Raw genomic sequence first — 18,367 nt, forward strand, 5'->3', positions numbered from 1 at the left:
AGTTTGTTTTTTGCAGAAAATGTTTCCAAGATACCAGTGTGAGCTGGCTGTGGCAACAAGGCAAAGAGAGTTCTGCAGTGAAATGACAGAAAAGGCATTCTCAGTAAAGAAAGACTTCCAGGAAATATTTGTGTTGCAGCACCAGACACTAGTAAGAGCTCCTCTGGAACATTTGTATATGCCGTTTGAGAAAGATTAATTCAAATTAGAACAGGTGCGGAAGAGGGCTACAAGACTGGTGGGATGAAAATGTGCATTGACCAAGGAGACAAATGGAGTATTTCTATTTTCAGCCTAGCAAAATAAAGTTGAGAGGAGAAATAAATGTCTTTTATTAATATAGCAAAGGGGTAAATACTGAGAAGGCAGAAGAGATATCAAGCAGCAAGACTTTGTTAAGATATTAAGAGAAAAAGTTAAAAAAAAAAATGTTGTGGAAAATTAAAAGAAGATCTGTAAACATTAGAAAAGTATATCCTGCATTCTTTCAGTGCAAGTACCAGGCACTTGAAACTGAGAAGGTCTCGATATGGAAACATGGATATATTTTTGTGAACAGGATTATGCAACACATTTCCCAAGGGATAAGACTTCATGGTCCCATACTCCCAGTCCAGCCCTACTTCAAATGCTCCTATGTAGCTATATGCCCTGAGAGTTATGCTTTCAGGAGGGCATATTTCACAAGGAACAGCAGGTGCTTTGGTCTGGCCTGAAACAAGCTTGAGACTATAGCCAGGAGCTACTAATCTCTTCATAATGGGTGAGGTTGTTATAGCTTGTCGTGGTTTCAATTCACACACCAATATTTGGCAGAAGTTGTGTCCGTATATTTGTATAACCTGCAGCACTGTTCACTTTGTTCTGTGTTATATCCATTTATGCTAGATCTGAATACCTAAATCACAGATATTTATTTTACAGAATGTGGGAAAAGGCTAAAATTGTTGGAGTACAGAGTATGGAAAGATGAAAATGTACCTGTAAAACTCTTGAAATTAATGCAACCTGAACAATTTTATACTAACTCATATTTAAATGAAAATGTGGGAATGTATTATTTTAATCTGAAATTTAAAGAGGTATGGAGACCTTAAAGTATTTGAAGAACGTATTTCTCAAATATTTAGTTAAAAACATGTAAGAGGGGGGAAAAGTTTACAATACAATTTTATTTTAAAATCCAGACAGGCTTAGGCTGTCACAGAATCTTTCATGCTTCTGGTTTTTACTTCAAGGTGGATTCAAATATCAAAACAATCCTCTTCTGCCCTCTAATTGATGCTAAAATGTCCTCATGAAAGAAGCTGGCAAGATTGAAGTTGTTAACTAAATAAAAATTATATTTTAATTTCAATTCAGATTTCTAAACATAAGAGGAGCCTAATACAGCGGCAACCTTCAATGCAACTACTGCTTTTGGATCTAATGCAAATAATAGCTAGCCCTGCTGAAGAATGATGCAACTGGGATGCAAACAAGATAAAAAATCCTTGAAAAGATGTAGTTAAATGTGTCTGCAATATTTTACTGAGAAGCAGAAGAGCAAAAAGTAAATTAGTGCAGATAAGTGCTCAGGTTTGATATGTCACTGGAGCCAAACAGGCATCCTGCACAGAACTGTGACCCCACAGAGCTGGGGAAAGGAGGGACACGAGGGGAGGGAAGGGCTGACACTTTGGTTTGGTTATTTTTGTATCATTAGCAGCAGGTGTAATGTCAAAAGGAAGCAGGGAAGGAAATAGCTGCATTTATTAAAAAAAAAAATAATAATAAAAAGCAACAACAAAAAATATTTAAAAAATCTTATGTGTACATTGGAAGCAGAAAGCCTGTAAAAAGTTTGGAGAAGTTGAGTTAAAAGGACATTGATGAGAAACTAAATAAAGGTTTTTTTCACATGTAATTCTGAGCCTCAGTAACATTGTATGCAATGTTATTCAAAACCCACAAACACGCAGCAGAAAAAAATTTCTAAGGAAGAAGGAATTTTGGAAAGCAGTAGGAAAGACTGCGTATGTGTAAAGTTCTAAACAGAGTGTTAAAGTTCTATTAAATTGTTTGTACAACTCAGTAGAGTAAGAATTCAATCCAATTTTTTTTACAAACATAACCTCCCGTAAGAGTTGGCTTACTGGAAAACAACATTTTAAAGGTTGTTCTATTTATAATGGTCTTAAAATATCAGTGAGACAGCGGAGAAAATATTAGCAAAACCGATTCATGGAGAGAAGAAAATGCAAGAAGCGAAAAAACCTGATACTATAAGAAAAAAAATAAAAAAGTAAGCTTGATTCTGGTCTCATTATCATGGTGAGATTGCCACTGAAGATACACCTTCCCACCCTCTGGAATCTAGATCCAAAACGTGTCCTGACCTCTCCGTTGTTGTTTGACAACTTATGAAAGGGGTTCAGGAGCCATCAAGGATCCTGGTGTGGATGTTCAAAGTGCAGACTTTGACTTCTCCTGTGATGGTGTCTCCGTACTATCTCTCTTACCAAATATATGAACTAAATATTTAACGAGTAAGGATAAACTCATTCTTTGACTCCATAAGGCTCAGTCCAAAACTCACTATGAGGACAAGTCTTGTACTGATTTGAATTGATACTCATGTCATCAGCTGTTGAAGTATAGTGTCATAATACAATCACTTCGCAATTTCTTATCACATGTGGTTCTTAGTCTTAAGACCTGGTGCTGCCACAGAATTCACAACCTAGCACAAGAAGGGGAGGTACAACCTTGGCTTGAAGCCACCTTTGTGCTTCCTGGGTCCTTCCCTCACAGTGGCACAAGCCAGGGTCCATGAGGTGGTGTGGAGATGACAAGGAGGCTGAGGATTGCCTGCCTGTGCACTGGTGTAAGAGGACATATACCTTATTTCTCCTCCGGAGAATTTCTGCCAGAAAATACTGTGCCTGTTGGAGATGTGTCAAACAGCCTCTCCACTGAGCAATGCTTGACCGCTTATTTCTGGGTGCTTGAAAACTGAGAAGCCACAAAACGGCTGCATCAAACCCACATGTGGTGGGACATCTTTACATGCAACCACCTATGGAGAAGCCATTAAGTGTGTGCCCAGCTTCCCAGGAGCAGACTCATGCACAGGGGCTCCAGTGCCCAGTGGTGTGCAGCAGTGCTGACCACACTGGAGCCAGCCAGGCTGGTGGGCAGCAGGATCTGTCCTTGCCCAGAGGTCTACCTGCAAGTTGTACCTACTCAGGCTTTGAGCTTCCTGTGGCTAAAGAAGACAATGTGCCTTGATGAAGATAAGGAGCAAAATCACAGTTTCAACAGGAACTGGTGCTTATTTCCAATTTGTTTACCTGCACATTTTGTATAAATGAAGGCAGAATATTATTTTTATGAATGGTTTGCTCTCATTTAGAATTGACACTAATGAATGTAAGGCCCTTTCCCCTTCTTGTTTGTACCATCAAATTAATTAGCTCTATTGTGACATCAGTATTTTCTCAAGCAGTTCAAGGCTTGAGCATTTTTATTTCTTTTTCTAAAGGGCATCTTCAGTGCCCTTTATCCACTATAAGAATCATGCATCACTTGTATTTTTCACAACTAATGCTGTTTATTATAAAAACTGATTGTGATGTGAAGATTGTTATACTGTGTGGCAAATTGCCCAAACAATTACTGTAAATGCATGAGCCATAAACTGTACTGCCAAGGACACTGGTAGGTTAGCTCCTATAAAAGAAACAATTAGAGTCTGAGGTGAAAATAATAGAGATGAGATGACAGTTATTGAAAAGGCAGAACATCCAGTTTAATGTTGTAAATATAGGTTTGTGGATTACACTGATGGTTTTAAAGTGTTCATGGCTTATTGAATGGAATAGAATATTACCTACTTTAGAATGAGGCCATAATTATTATTCCTTTTTAATTGTGATGTCTGATGCATTTGTGAGCAGTTGTTGAGAACATCCTCACATTATACTGATTCTAGTTCTAAATTTTCATCCTGCTCCAAGGGGTTTTTTTTATTATTATTATTTTACTTTTTTTAGCATTTTGTTGTTCAGGGTCTGTTCTGAATAAAGTATTTTCTCTTGAGGAACTTAGAGTGCTTAGAGGGTTACAGCAATAATTATTTCAGTTTCAGCCTACACACTTCACTGCTTTAAATCATCATTAGAAGTTTCATCCCTCAGCAACTCCTGCTGAGACAGTCTTAAACTCCTAGAAACCATTAGATAAGAATAGCTTATCTTCATAACAATTTGTATATAAAGGTATTGATAAGAATTTGCTAGCAATTAAGGAAATACATTTTTTTCTTAGGAATCATCTAAACACAGAGTAAAGTTTTTCATGATTGCTAAAGAATTTCAATCATTCAAACCAGATTTGCAGGATATGAAGATTAGAGTGTGCAAAAGAGGGCAGGCACCCAACAAGGAGATATGTTGCGATAGACTATGGTAGATATGAAGAAAATACAGGAAAAGTGACATTACTACATGAGAAATTAAATGGTCCTCTGTTCTTTTAAGATGGGACATAGGGATAAAACCCAAGTAAATACGATTTAAATATTAGACCTTAGGGAGAGCACTAAACATCTGGACACAGAATTATTACTGGTCAAGAAGGCAGATACGCTGGGCACATAAAGTCAGAACTGGGGAGCATTTCCCCAGGTTTGGAGGAGAGGACAGAGTGAGCAGCAGAGCAAAGATGGCAACAAGCAAAAGGCATTTGGTGTCAATGCTGCAGCATGTGTGAGCTCTGAAGTACTGTATCCATTAGTAGAGAGGAGAAAAACAAAAGCAGTAAAGTGGCTCTGAAGGAAAGTTGCAAAAAAACTAAGTGCTCGGTTGCACCACCTTCCTTTCAGGGAAATGCTCTAAGTCAATTCCAGGCTTTTTTCTACTGTTAAGGGCAGCTGATCTTAATGCTATGTAGGGGCATCATATCTGTGCTGGAAGCTGATGGTGCTGGGCTGAATTTGAGGAAGGTGCTGGGGAGCAGAGCTGGGGAGACGGCTGGGCTGTGGGCCTGGGCAGTTGGCTGTGTCCATGGGTTAAAATAACTGCCTTCTGTGAAAACTCAAGGTAAAGCCTGGGAACTAGACCTTAGGTGCAGCAGAAACCAACTCAGCTGCACAAATTACAGACAGACCAATGCTGCAAAGAGCAGTGTGAGCATGGCGTGGAGCACTGCTGTCCATGATGGCAAAAAAGCAAACAGTGGCTGAAGCTCAGTGAGCACCATTCCTCAGTTCTGAGCTCCTAACGCGCACATCTGGACCTCTACTTGCCAGATGGCTTTACCTGAAAATATGACCAATTCCTACCTAAGAGAATTTCGGCTTCAAATGATCCCGCCTTATGGAGATGTCATGTTATGTGTGCCTGAACCACAACGCTGCTATTACATGTCATCTGTGGCAGTATCACTGTTTTCTGTTTATATGTTTCATTTTTTCGGGGAGTATTTAAAAGATAAAAGCACAACAGAAAAATAATTTAATTTAAACAAGGCAGAAACCAATAATTTAATTTACATTGTGAAATTCTGAACAGACCATGCAGGAAAATATTCAGAAATTAAAGCAAAAGCTGCAAAGAAAATCAACAGCCATAAATGAATAGCTGTGTGAACATTAAGTAGAAATTACTAAATAATGTTTTAAAATATTATGCCATTACAAGTGATCCTATTAGAACAAAAATGTACATCAAATCAGAGCCCTTATTGCAAATCTAGGCAAGATTGATTTTCTTATATGACCTTCAATTTCCAACTGTGTTAGAGAAGGTTCAATCCAGTTCTTAGTAAATAAGTGCCACCAAACAAACAGGACTGACACTAATTAGCTCCCTTGTTGATAGTCAGGACACAGAGGATGAAGGCAGGGAGACGGAGTGACCCGCTCATCATTAGAGCAGTGGGTGAGGATATTCGCACGCTGCCGTGGCAATTGAGGCCTGCACTGCAGCTGCCATTTTGAAACTATGCTGTGAATATAAGGCTGCATTATCCGGAGAGTCAGTCTAGCAGCCTTCACAAGTATTTTGCATTAAAACAGAGCCACGACGAACCTCTAGCTAAATGCTTGAAATATCAGGAAGGGAATATTAATCTGTGGTATTTCCCACCTTGAGGAAATTCCCCTTGGTTTTGGGCATCTCATCTAAGTAAAGGAGCTGACATCAGAAAAGAAAAGAAAAGGTGGTCCTGCAAAAGGACCATAAAGGACAGCCAGGAGCTTCTAAACAAGGAGAAATTGGAAAGGCAGTTTGGAAAGTGAAACGGAAAAAGATGCTCAGAATAAGCAGTATGTAGTATGATGATTAATAGTATCGAGGGGGACAATTGATCAAGAGAGAAGCTGTAAGGGAATTTGAGTGTTTTTTTCTGAAAAGATAATTCCCAGTAGGATTCAGGCAATGTTTGTAATAAACCTATTTTTATTAAGATTATTGGATTGGTGCTATCCAGGGGATTATATTTTCCAATTACTAATATTTTCATTTTTCAGTCTTAGTTTATGATTGAAGCAGGGACATAGGTGGCACAGAACAAAATGCATTGGCCTGGTTTGGGATGAGAATAATCATAGCCTCAAAGCAAACAGAGTCCCAAGAAATTAGTCTTTATTTTCTAGCTCATTAAAAAAGACCTTGAGTTTTAATGGCAAAACATTCATACAATTATTTTTTTTTTTAATATAAATGTATATCTGTCTATTTGAAGACTTTAGTGCTATGCAGTCTGAACTAGGAGCTGAACACCAATTTTGTGTCAGACTCAAACCATTAATATAGCCCTATCTATCCCCAAATCTCATTAGTATAGGTATGAAGACTGCAAAGAAACATATTATAAGTCTGTTACACCTCAAATTAATCTACAGCAAATATGAACAGAAATACTGCAACTTTTTTCAGCAACTTTTTATACCTCTGCCATGATTGTTGTACCTTATTACATCATCCACATAACAATGTTGAAAAGAAACCAGTTTAGAAGTCTTGATACACAACTGTTTTACACATGGATTGATCAGAAAATAGCTTAAGTCCTTCAACAGAATGGGCCAACTACTTCAGAAACAGAGACTTTCTTTAGGAAAGATTCCCCTGGACAGGGATAAAAGATCTAGTGACAACTCCATTGTGCATTAGTAAAGCAGGACCTTACTATTAACATTACCTATCTCCTGGGCAAACTGGTTGAAAAAGAGGAAAAGGTGAATGAGAAGTCATATTTCCTGAGGGCTAGGCTTGGCCTAAGGTCAGAAGATATGCTTCAGAAGGTGCTATTTTGTCTGGAAGGGGCATGATCTAGTATCAAAATGGTGCTGTAGAAAGAAGTTGGGGGCAGGCTGCTCTGTTGTTCTCTTGCTTTTTCTCCCACTGTTTTAAAAGATGGAGGGAGAGAAAAGCAAGTACCATCAACAGGTCTTGTACTTCTCTCAAGATGGTGTCAGTTTTGGATACGTCTGAGAGTAAAAAGACCTTAGCTTATGTGGCACCTGGTCTTTCCCTGGATCTCACACGGAAAAAGTAGAGAAGTAGTTCCCTGCTGGATGTCAGAAGAGATTCATTTCCTAGAGGTTGATTGCAATATGCTGAGGCATGTAGGCAAGAAGCTGACAGATGCCTCAGAGAGACTGTAGATAGATAAATGGCAGTCAGGTGAGACTAAGACACAGATACCACCCGTGGGGAGGAGAACAGAATGGGTGACCACAGAAAGCCTTAGCCAGTCGTTCTTGAGAGAAGACGACTGTGATCTAAATCTTGGAAAGCAATTGTAAATTCAACAAGTACCTGAAGAGGATAAAATTCCCAGGTGTTATCATGACAAGAGGAGGCTTTTATAATCTCTTATTTCACATGCTGTCTTACTACCACATAGCGAGAAGGCAGCTGTGTGATAGGTATCAATATTTCCATCAAGAAGATCTGGAATATAACCTAGGAGGAACTGGTGCAGATTTACTAGAGTAGCTGGAGAGAAAGAAATACTGACAAACTCCCTGAGCCTCTACCATAATATGAAGTGGTCCAAGTTTGGACAACTTATGTTTATTGTCCAGCAGCCATAAACATTATTGCAGGGACAATAATTATCCATCAAAGCAAAATGTAAGTGCAAATCCATTTGGTGTACCTACGTGCAAGGAAAGAAGGACCTGTCAGCTCCAACTAGTTCATATTCAGTTGCGTAGCTCAGTGCTCTTCAGTGCTCTTTTGGACTCTATTAGTAACCAGCAGTAATAAATCTCTGGGTTTAGTGTCAGAGTATCAGCTGGTTCCACAGATTAGGAGGAGAGTGGAGACATAGTTAGAAAACCAAGCCCCCCATTATGCTTTGGCATATCAAGTAATATTTTCCTGTGTGTCACTGAAAGCCTAGGGATCAAATAGCCACTTCTACCATGCTCCCCTGGTATTCAAAAGGTCTTATCTCTTCCTTTGCCCTAAAGCAGGGACTGTGTTTGACTTGCAAAGTATTTGTTTGGACCATTTTTGTACCTTTTGTAACTAGAAGATAATCTATATTTTGTGTTAAAAATACAGTGGGCAATTTGTTCTCTGGACTTACACTGGAGCTGAATCAATTGCTTCGATTTCAGAGCTGCAGTGCTGTGACTGGATCATGGCTTAAAGTTCATAATCAGAATAAACAGCTCAAATGACACTGGTAGTGAATGCATTGATTAAATATGACTCCAGTGCTCTCAGTTAATGTTTCACTGACTTTAAACCTCTTTTTAAGACTAACATTTAGCCAAGTCAAGGTTAATGTAAAGGAACTGGTTTTTTTCTTTTCCCAGTTGAACATTTATGAACTGTGATACCTGAAGAGTGGACAGGAGACAGCGTATTGAAATGGTCATTACCAGCCTGGTTCGATTTGCGAAACAGATATCTTCCTAAGCAAAAGAGTCATTGAACAACGGAATACAAGAGTTCATTTAACAATAAATTTCTATGTGCCTGAAGGTCATTAATCAGTGATCAGAAAGAGCATAGAAATAATCTCCAGTCCTGTAAATATTAACAGTCGAGGACAGTTTTGCACATGCAGAGTTCTACAAAGTTCAGTGAGACTCCTGATGTTCATTAAATTATTTATTGTGCCTATTGCAGGATCAAGCCAGTTGCTGAATTAAGGATCTCTAAGAGTCAGTTGTAATAGTGTTACAGTATTGGCATATATTTAAATAAGTCGATAAAATTGTAGTAACTGCAAGAAAAATCTTACAAGTATAAAGCAAATCAATGCATGTATAATTACAAATACTACTTATCATATGATTGAGAGATGACAGATTACAAAGTATCAGTTTTATATGGTTTTATGCAAACAAGTGAAAAAGCTTTATAGCAATCAATATTTCCCATACATTAGAGCACAAATTTCTGTTCTGTAACATTGGCAAGAGCAGGTTCTAAGGTGGACCATGGAAGTGAATGAGAAAACACTGATAACAATAAGATCCAGAGTAGATACTATGCTGAGATTGCCAGTAAAGCAACATTTTCATATGTTGTTACTTTAAAGTTTTGAAACTTCTTTCATACTTCAAGTGCAACAAATGGATGGAACATGGGTAGCACAGTTCACAACCACCAAATGCAAAAATGAGAAAGTTTTTCAGTCTTCAGGTACTCTCCAATTAGGAGACCACAAGCATATTTAATGGGTGTTGATTTGCTCTGTGCATAGCATCCTCATCAGTAACTTCCACCTGTTTCTTCAGTATTTCTGTGATAACATTCAAAGCTTCATGCCATTAACTTAGATATCTATCTTTAGGGTCTTTAATATATTTCATAGTTCAAATAGTAAGCATAGACAGTTTTTAAAATATTATGGTTACACATAGAAAAAAGAACATTGAGCGTAGTTCCTGGCCAAGTAGAATTGTTCCCTGTAGAACATTTTTAAAGTTAGCTTATTTTAAATTACTTTGGAGAGTAAGGATGCAGCAATTTCCTTAAAAGATAATTCTAGGGTCACTATTAAGAAACATTACTAATAGCCTCAGTTCCACAGCTTGCTTGTATCCTGCTTGTCTGAATAATGTATTTTAGTTCACCTTAAATAATTATCCTGTGTCCCCAGTAATCATGGTCCTCAAGTACCTTATTTTGGTGCTACCTACTTGTACAATTGACAAAGACTGGCAATGACCAGGATGCAAGGGAAGGGCTGGGAATACTAGGTCAGCTTGAACAGCAGAGCAATGCTGCCTTTAGCTGGCTCTCTGTGAATGGATAGCTTCTCTAGCAGCTGCTCTCCTGGTAAAAACAGTGACTGCAGTCACTTCCTAATAATAGTCATAAACTTTAGTCAAATCCCATATCTGTATGCTGATCAAGGTGTAACTTGTGACTTGAGATGTCAGAAACAACCTTGAGATTAAATAGCAGTACACAAGGAAGATGTGTGTTTTAACACCTTTTCTGCTCTCCTTTTCCCTTTTCTATTATGATGTGCAATAATCAAAAGAACAAGGATTAAAAGGGAATATAATTTAAATGCTGTATTTTAAATGGACCAGCTGGGAATTACACAGTTGTTCCTCATAGCGAAGTATATGTGAAGCTATTTCCAAACACCTCCTCAAAAGTCTTTGGTTTTTTTAGTCGCATCATGGGTTTGTGGGAAAAGCTGAGAGGTGCTGATGCAGAACTGCACTTCTTGGGGCAACCGAGGCACTGGTCTGCCATCTGCACAGGGAAAACTGACCGAGAACAGTGCAGTCCTGCCAGGCTGGATCTTCAGCAACTTACTTCTTTTGCCTTCCATCAGAAAGGTGATGAGACAGCAGCTGAAGACAGAAGAGTACTTATGCACAGAAGAAATTTTCTCACTGGCAATTGCTTTGAGACCATTCAATATTTATGCTGCCGAAGCTGGCATCAGCGGCCCACAGACCTGGGGTTTTTAACCTCTTTCTTCCTATCATGCATTGTACATAGAGCAGCTCTTGTATGAGACATCACCCAGCAGGGGGATTGGACTAGATGATCTTTTGAGATCCCTTCCAATCCCAAACATACTGTGATACCGTGATAACCTAGTTTGTGTTCTCTTTCCAAGCGGCATCATGGAGGGAAGTGAATTGATGCACTACCATTCAAAGAAAGGTACAGTCTGGCAATTATGAAAAAAAGCACAGGACCAACATCAGTTCATCACTTGTGGGCTAAGAGAGGTAAGAGGCCGATAACTCTAACAGTTCTGATAAAAATACTAGCTTCCCCCTTCCTTGTCAGAGGTCAGGAGTCCAAATACATGTTTTACCCTTTTGTAAAACCATTCTCATGCTTATCAGCCATTTTCCTTCTGCTCTTGCTTCCGCTGCTCTCTTGAGAGATGGCAAACCAGGACCAAGCACAGAAATGGGGCGCAGCCTCAACAGTGGTGGGGGAAATGGTTTGCAGGTCGTTATCACTGTGCCATGCAGCATGATCTATAGGAGTTTGCCTCATGCAACACCCCACCAGTCCCTGTCTGATCAGACCGATGCAGGAGCCTGGGGTCCACAACAAAATCATCTGGTCCAAACCTGAGGACCAGGAAAAATTTGTGTTCAGAATCATTATCCATGTCCCAAAAGCACAAGAGTCAAACAAAAAAAGATAAAAGAGTGGAGCTGATACAATTCATATACATTTTTTTGAATGGTTAGAGATATGTGTATATATCAGGCTTGTTTACTGGCAGAAGATCTCTCTTCTCCAGTGACAGCCTTAAAATTTTAGGAATCAATTTTTTTCCTCAAAATATATTTACAAGTATGTATAAATCAAATGCACGCTTTCAGATAGACTAAAACATAAATGAATTAATTCATACATTATTTTTTTCACAATATATTTTGTGCCTATGGATCCTTCCAAGTTTTTTTTTTAAACACAAAAATTGTTAAAATTTATATTGGAAAGAATTTTGGCTTGGAAAAATACAGTTAGAAGCAAAGAATTTATGAAACTTTAAGAGAATACACTCTATTCATGCTTAGACATAGAAGCACAAGCAAATAAGGCATGGAATGAATAGGCAGGATTTTAAGTCATGCGTTTCTGAATATCCAAATCTAGGCAGTTTTCAGCATTAATTATTCCATGCAGTTTTGCTTTTCGTTATGATTTTTTTCAGGTGCAGCTTTTGAGAGTTAAGTCCATTTTTATTTTATTTCTTAATAATGGTGTTAGAAGCCACCCCATCACCCTCATTCACACAATTTTGTTCTGGCTCATATTCTGAAGGGTAACATGATAGCCATATTGTGTTTCCTCAGTAACTTCCTCTGAAAGTGCATATTATTCCTTTCACTTAACTAACGCAACTAATCCTCACTAATGACATTTAATGAGCCACACAAGTATGCCCTAGAGTGGATCAGACTCTCTGCTTAAAAAACACAATTGTTTAACAGTCTTATTTTTTAACTGAAGAGGTAAATTGAACATTTTAAGAGAAAGTATAAATATCTCAGAGCCAAGATCTAAAATAAATAAATAAATAAATAAATAAATAAAATAACAGGTTTCTAAATTTTAAATAGTGGCCTAAATAATCCTGTTAAAATATCTTTCTATCCAGATTATTATGAAGAAATATTTAAATTAAGTTGTCCGGCTCGTGGGCATGGATAGCAATATTCCTTATTTGCATATTTATTGTGTAAATCACAGGTAAAATTGTTATTACTTCTGAGTATATCTGTTTGCATTGCTGCAGCTCCTAAAACAAGCTTGTTATGGTCCAGGACCTCCACTTCGCTAAATGTTCTATAAACATTCAGCACAGCATATATATATATATTCTGCAGAGCTTATCATCCGAACATAAAACACGAGGTGAGAAAGAGACAGGCTGATGGAAAAGAGCAGAGAAACAGGCAGCAGTGTTCAACGTGATATGAAGGAGTCATAGCACATCAGCAACCTCACTTTGCCAATTTTGGGGGGTTTGTTTTTCTTGCGCTTTTTTCTGGAGATCAAAGCAAAGGAGTTTTAATGAGGGTCTGAAGGAGAATAATGAGGTACTTTTGCAGATGTCTGCAGGGTGTTCCTCCTCACTCAAAGGGGCAACATGTACAAAGGCACTTTGAAAAACAAGTGAGCAATGGAGGTTGGCATCTTAGTTCTTTTGAAACTAGAGGCCCTGATGCTGACCTCATTTACACTGGTGAAAGCTGTAACTCCTGTGAAGTCAATGAAGTCCCTGTAGCATAAAATTGGTCCTGGATTACAATCTGCCAGAACTGTCTTTTAGAAGCCTTGGCGACCACTGAAACCATATTCCAAAAATACTTTCAGATCATTTTTGCATTTTCTGTAAGGTCTCCTTACATCCTTCTGCCACTAAAGAAGGTCTTGAAAGAGCATGTTAGTTAACCATTTCCCAAACACATGTGACAGATCTTAATGTAAACAGGAATCTGACCACTTTGATTTTAATATTACAAATATACATGTGTGTATGTTAATATATGAACAAATATGCACATATATGTGTACGTATACATATATATTTATGCATATACTCACACACACACATATATACATATAGACATTCCTCTGCAGCCTGATATGGAGGTAGACAACTCTACATTCTGTTTAGAGACAAAATAATTTTATCTTGAGGAGCAGACATGTTATCTCCTTTCCCATTTTTTTAAATACTTGTCTGCCTGACTTACATGTAGTACATTTAACATATAGATGTAACAGTGGATCTCCCAGAAGAAACACTTCTACAACTTATGCTAGCGCTAGGCATGTTACAGGAGACTTCAGGGAACTAAACTCTTAGGAGTCATTCGACCTTAGATTCGCAATTATATCTAAAGTTGCAGGTCAGCCCTGAAAGCATCTGGAAGCCCAGGACCCACTAAATTTAGAGTCAGCTCTCCATGTCCATCATCTGCTTCATGTGGGCTACCTGAACTCAAGCTGAAGTCACACTGCTTGCATATGCCTGTGGTACTTGATATCACAGCCCTTCTGCAAGGCACTTCAGACTATCTTATTTACCCAGAATGGGTCGTGTGACACTTCTTAAAGGACAGATACAACGTACAGACCTGGGCATAAATGTCAGGATCTGACCACACGGCATGTAAAGGCATCATTCCCTTCGCTCTGACGTACCGGGATGTTCACCCATGGAAGCATCATCATGGTGGCACCAAGGCTGGCCCAGGAGACGCTTACCAGGAGAGCTTTGTGGACTGGCTATGAACGATGCCTCGGGTTAGCAGAGGCTGCTCCTCACACCATGGTGCTGATACAGGGACTAATGCTAATTGAACGTTTCTCCTCACAGGATCGACGTGTGATTCAGGCTGGCAAAGGCTCAGCGCACTGAGTCTGGGTTTTGGGAAGGAAATTTTGCACAGGGGAAGCCCTGGCTGTCTCCTCCTTAAGCTCCCTCCACTGCAGCAGTTTGGTTTTGTTTCCCATTCCCCACCAGTTCAGTCTAGCGGAAGAGCACCAGGGAAATCACACGGCACAGTGTTATTTAGAAATAGTACAGGAACTAAAAACTCAACATGGATTTAGTGCTTGGATCTAAGTATTGCAAAGGATACTGCAGGTAAAATATAGATATGATTATGCAGAACTCCAACTGATCTACAGCAAATTTGGTGAACAAAAAATTGAGACTTAGATCTTGTTGGGCAATATTGCTTTGCTTACAGAAGGAAGTTAAAAACAGAGTAGGAAGTCAAAAGTTACTGTTCCTGAGAGTCCCTCTTCATGTGTGGTTAAGTTACCAGTTAACTAATGCCACTTTACTTTATAATTAACATGGTACTTGCCTACATTTACTTAGAATAATATGGGACATATTCTATATATTTTTTTCTTTAATATATTACCAGTTCTGCCTTATAGATCATTATTAATTTCACTATTTGTGAAATAGGAACATTAACCAGTGGCAGGAAAAAATAATTATTACCCCAATATACAATTCGCAGAATAGCCCAACAACTTGCAGAAAAATTTGTGCCAGCTATTCTAATTGCTAACAGGATCCTTCCCTGAATTGTCAGCTTCCTGAACCACCAGTGCCATTTCTGCTTCAGTAATTGCATGTAGGGAGTGAACCATGATATAACTCATGTGAAAACCCAGGATTTGTTTTGCTTTTAAATTTTTGTTGACTTACCAAAGAAGTGGATGTAAAGCATTTTAATTGTACAGCTACCTAAGTCTGGAGCAAAGCTCTCACTGATATCAGCTCAATTTATACCCTACAAAGATCAGATCTGGTACACAACACATAATTTACATACCCTCACATTACTTTTCAAATGAGTGGCATGCAAGCCGTATATTAAAACTATGATACTACCAAATCTGCTTGAAGAAAACTACTGGCTTATATATATAAGAGCTTTACTGCAAACAAATCTCCGTCTAATTTATCATTATTAAAAAAAAAAAAAAAAAAGAAGAAAAAAATATAGGCAGCCTTAGTTCCAGCAAGCACACTTAGAACATTAGAATTAGCCATCTATATTGTAAGTTACTGAAGTTAAGGTGTAACCTCACCTGCTTTGTGATGTCTTTAGGCATCCTTTAAGATGTCTATCAGTAACCTCTTTTTGTGGTTTATTATCCACCTTCGGTGCAGCTTCTTTCTTGTGACAAATCAGGGTGTAATTTTTGTCGTCATTGTTTGCCCAGAAGGTACCAACCGATGTCTCGTAGCGTATGCAGAACTCCACCTTAGTTCCATCTTTCTGGTAAGGAGGCACCAAAGAAATCTTAAAGCAGAACTGATCCGTTTCATCACCACAAGAATTAGGCATGAACTCTGCAAGGATATCGTAATAACTGAGCCAGTTATTCAGTGTCATTCGAACATACACCAGTTTTTCAAAGGATACATTGAGGACTCGTATAATGCCGTTCATACAGGTAATCCCTGGCAGGAACACAACTGACTCCAAAAGGACTTTCTGCTCTCGAACTTTTTGCAAAAGTTCTTCTTGTGAAGCAGGTAACGTAAACAGTTGAGAGAAATAATATTCCTCCTGAGGGAAAACTTCATCTTCTATCTCATCATTTTGTCCTGTATTTGGAACTTCCCAGGTATCAAACTCCTTAACAGACACAAGATCAAACCCAAATGCATCAGCAAATGAAACTTTTCTTGCAATGGTGGTGGGGGTATCTGCCTCCTCTTCGTCTGAAGAAGCAGAATTCCTCCTTCGGGGAAGTGGAGAGAAACGAAGTTTAATGCTAGGTTTAACATCTTCATCCTCTGAAGAGAAATCATTAACAGCGGGGACTTCTAAAAAGTTAGCCCTGCTAACCTGACTAGGTCCTTCAGAAGACTCCATTGGGCTCTCTGATATAAACTGAAAGACAACTGTACAGCTAGTAGCAGCTGATATTTGAGACACTGTGGTTTAAAACAGGATTAATGTTACAGTTGACATTGCAAAAGGGAGTCAGGCCTATTAATAGATGCTATGATGTGTGAGCTATGTTGGCCTGTTCTCCATCTGACAGTATTAGGTGTTATAATTTCAACGATACATTTCGAATATTGCATTCCCTATTTTTATGTGTCTCTACATGCTAAGAAGAAAAATAGTATTTAAAAACTAACTTCTTTGCATTGTTAAACTGCAGAAATTGAGCTATTTTAGTTGATCAACTTATGTTGCACAACGAATTCAGCATATTACACAAATGAGGAGCTATTCATCTCTGATTAGCGTGTATACCTCATTAGGTAAATAGTTTCTATATTGTAAACTATTCCTGCATAAATTTTCAAGGCCCTTTTTTTACAATATTTTCAGATATAAAAGTGCGATGTCACATTCTGCCCTGGCTTTATACCATGCTAACTCAATGGGCCAGATCCTAGGACTATGCCAGCTTTTTCTAACTAAAGATTAGCCATCACAATCTAAATGGAGCAGGCATGCTCTAAAACATTGAAGTGAGTACACTGGAGATGAACTTGTAACCCACCATTGTAAATATGACTGAATTCACCACTAATTAGATTATGAAATCATCTAGTGCTAGACTGCATTTAGCATCACCCAGCCAAATGGGGAGAAAAGCCATTCATAGAATTAATCTCTGCAGCCAACCCTGAAACACAAATCCTGTGCCACACAGCTGTAAACAGGAGGAAGAAACACACTATATTGTTTAAAGGGTTTTCAACTTTTGTGCGGAGTACCTTCCCATGATAGGAAATGAAACCCTGGCTTTTCAATCAACTTAATCAGCCGACATTTGGCTTTTACTTTTATGGCATTCCATGCATGGAAATATGCAGTCTTTATGGGACAAAGATCATGAACTCAAAATGTCACTTTTTTCCTTCGTATTGCTTAACCTCTCCTATGTCCCCTGTGTCTGCCTCAAAGGATACACCTACACTACAACCTAATAGCACAATACAAGGTAAGAAATACAACAGGACTTGTTTGGAATTAGCCGTGTCAGAGACTGACAGCATTAGTGGCATCATCACAGATTTCAGCAACAGGTTAGAAACCTGACTCTTCATACATATTTTCAAATGGCTCAGGACATGCAGGTCACCTTGAATACTTTCCCCTGTTGTTAGGGTGACACTGGTAACTTTAAAGCTGATCTGGGTATGTCTGTTACCAGACAGCAAGGTGAATCACATCTTTCTTGAATCCCTTTTTCTAACGAGGCATCCTCCCACACCATGAGAGCATCTCCAGTTCTTTCCATTGCTGCTTCTTCTTTACCTCTCAATAGCTGTCCCATCTGCTACTGTAAAAATGTTGACACTTCTCTAGTACCATCATACTTTGAGACAATGGCATATAAGGGGAGAATTATAAAATAGCTTTCTACTCTGAACTATATAATGCCTACCACAGCTCATAAACTCTGGGGATATCACTGATTTTGGACCAGTATTGTAAGATGCCATACTTTTCAACAAGGCCCAACAGTAAAAAGCATTCAAGATTTCTTATTTAAAAATAGATGATAGTGCTATACAGCCATGTATTCATGATTGTATAAGAAAAGAGAGTCCACAGTTTCACTTGGTGGCATCCCAGAAGCATCACTTCTGCCTACTCCTGCTTACTGCTCTACACATAGCTGCAGAGCTGATTTGCTGCATGCACGTTTTGGCTTTGTATTGTGTGAATTAGGTTGAGTTTGGCAAATGAAGCTTCTTGCGGTAATGGCAACTCAATTTCTTCTGTCAACACAATCTAAGAAAATACTACTTACTAACTGTGCAAATAAGGAGAACTTATTTATGACATTGTTACCGTAATGGTTACTCCTATTTATGTGAAAAGCCATTTCCCCTTTTTCATTCTGTATGTCTCTTTACA

The 18,367-nt window shown here is 38.5% G+C and overlaps 1 protein-coding gene across 3 annotated transcripts in view; it reads right to left on the reverse strand.

The window, feature by feature from the left end:
• Positions 1-18,367, reverse strand: part of PPP1R3A (protein phosphatase 1 regulatory subunit 3A) — a 40,203-nt gene that overhangs the window by 11,233 nt on the left and 10,603 nt on the right. Inside the window, exon 2 of one of the 3 annotated variants that reach the window (XM_021288293.2) lies at positions 15,564-16,223. The exons of 1 other annotated variant lie outside the window; for it this stretch is intronic. In XM_021288293.2, coding sequence (XP_021143968.2) covers positions 15,564-16,223 — 660 coding nt within the window. Of the gene's footprint in view, positions 1-15,563; positions 16,404-18,367 lie in introns of those variants that run through there. One more of the 3 variants, XM_005502953.3, reaches the window with a different exon arrangement.

This window comes from Columba livia, chromosome 1, assembly GCF_036013475.1.
Source record: "Columba livia isolate bColLiv1 breed racing homer chromosome 1, bColLiv1.pat.W.v2, whole genome shotgun sequence".
Classification (NCBI taxonomy): domain Eukaryota; kingdom Metazoa; phylum Chordata; class Aves; order Columbiformes; family Columbidae; genus Columba; species Columba livia.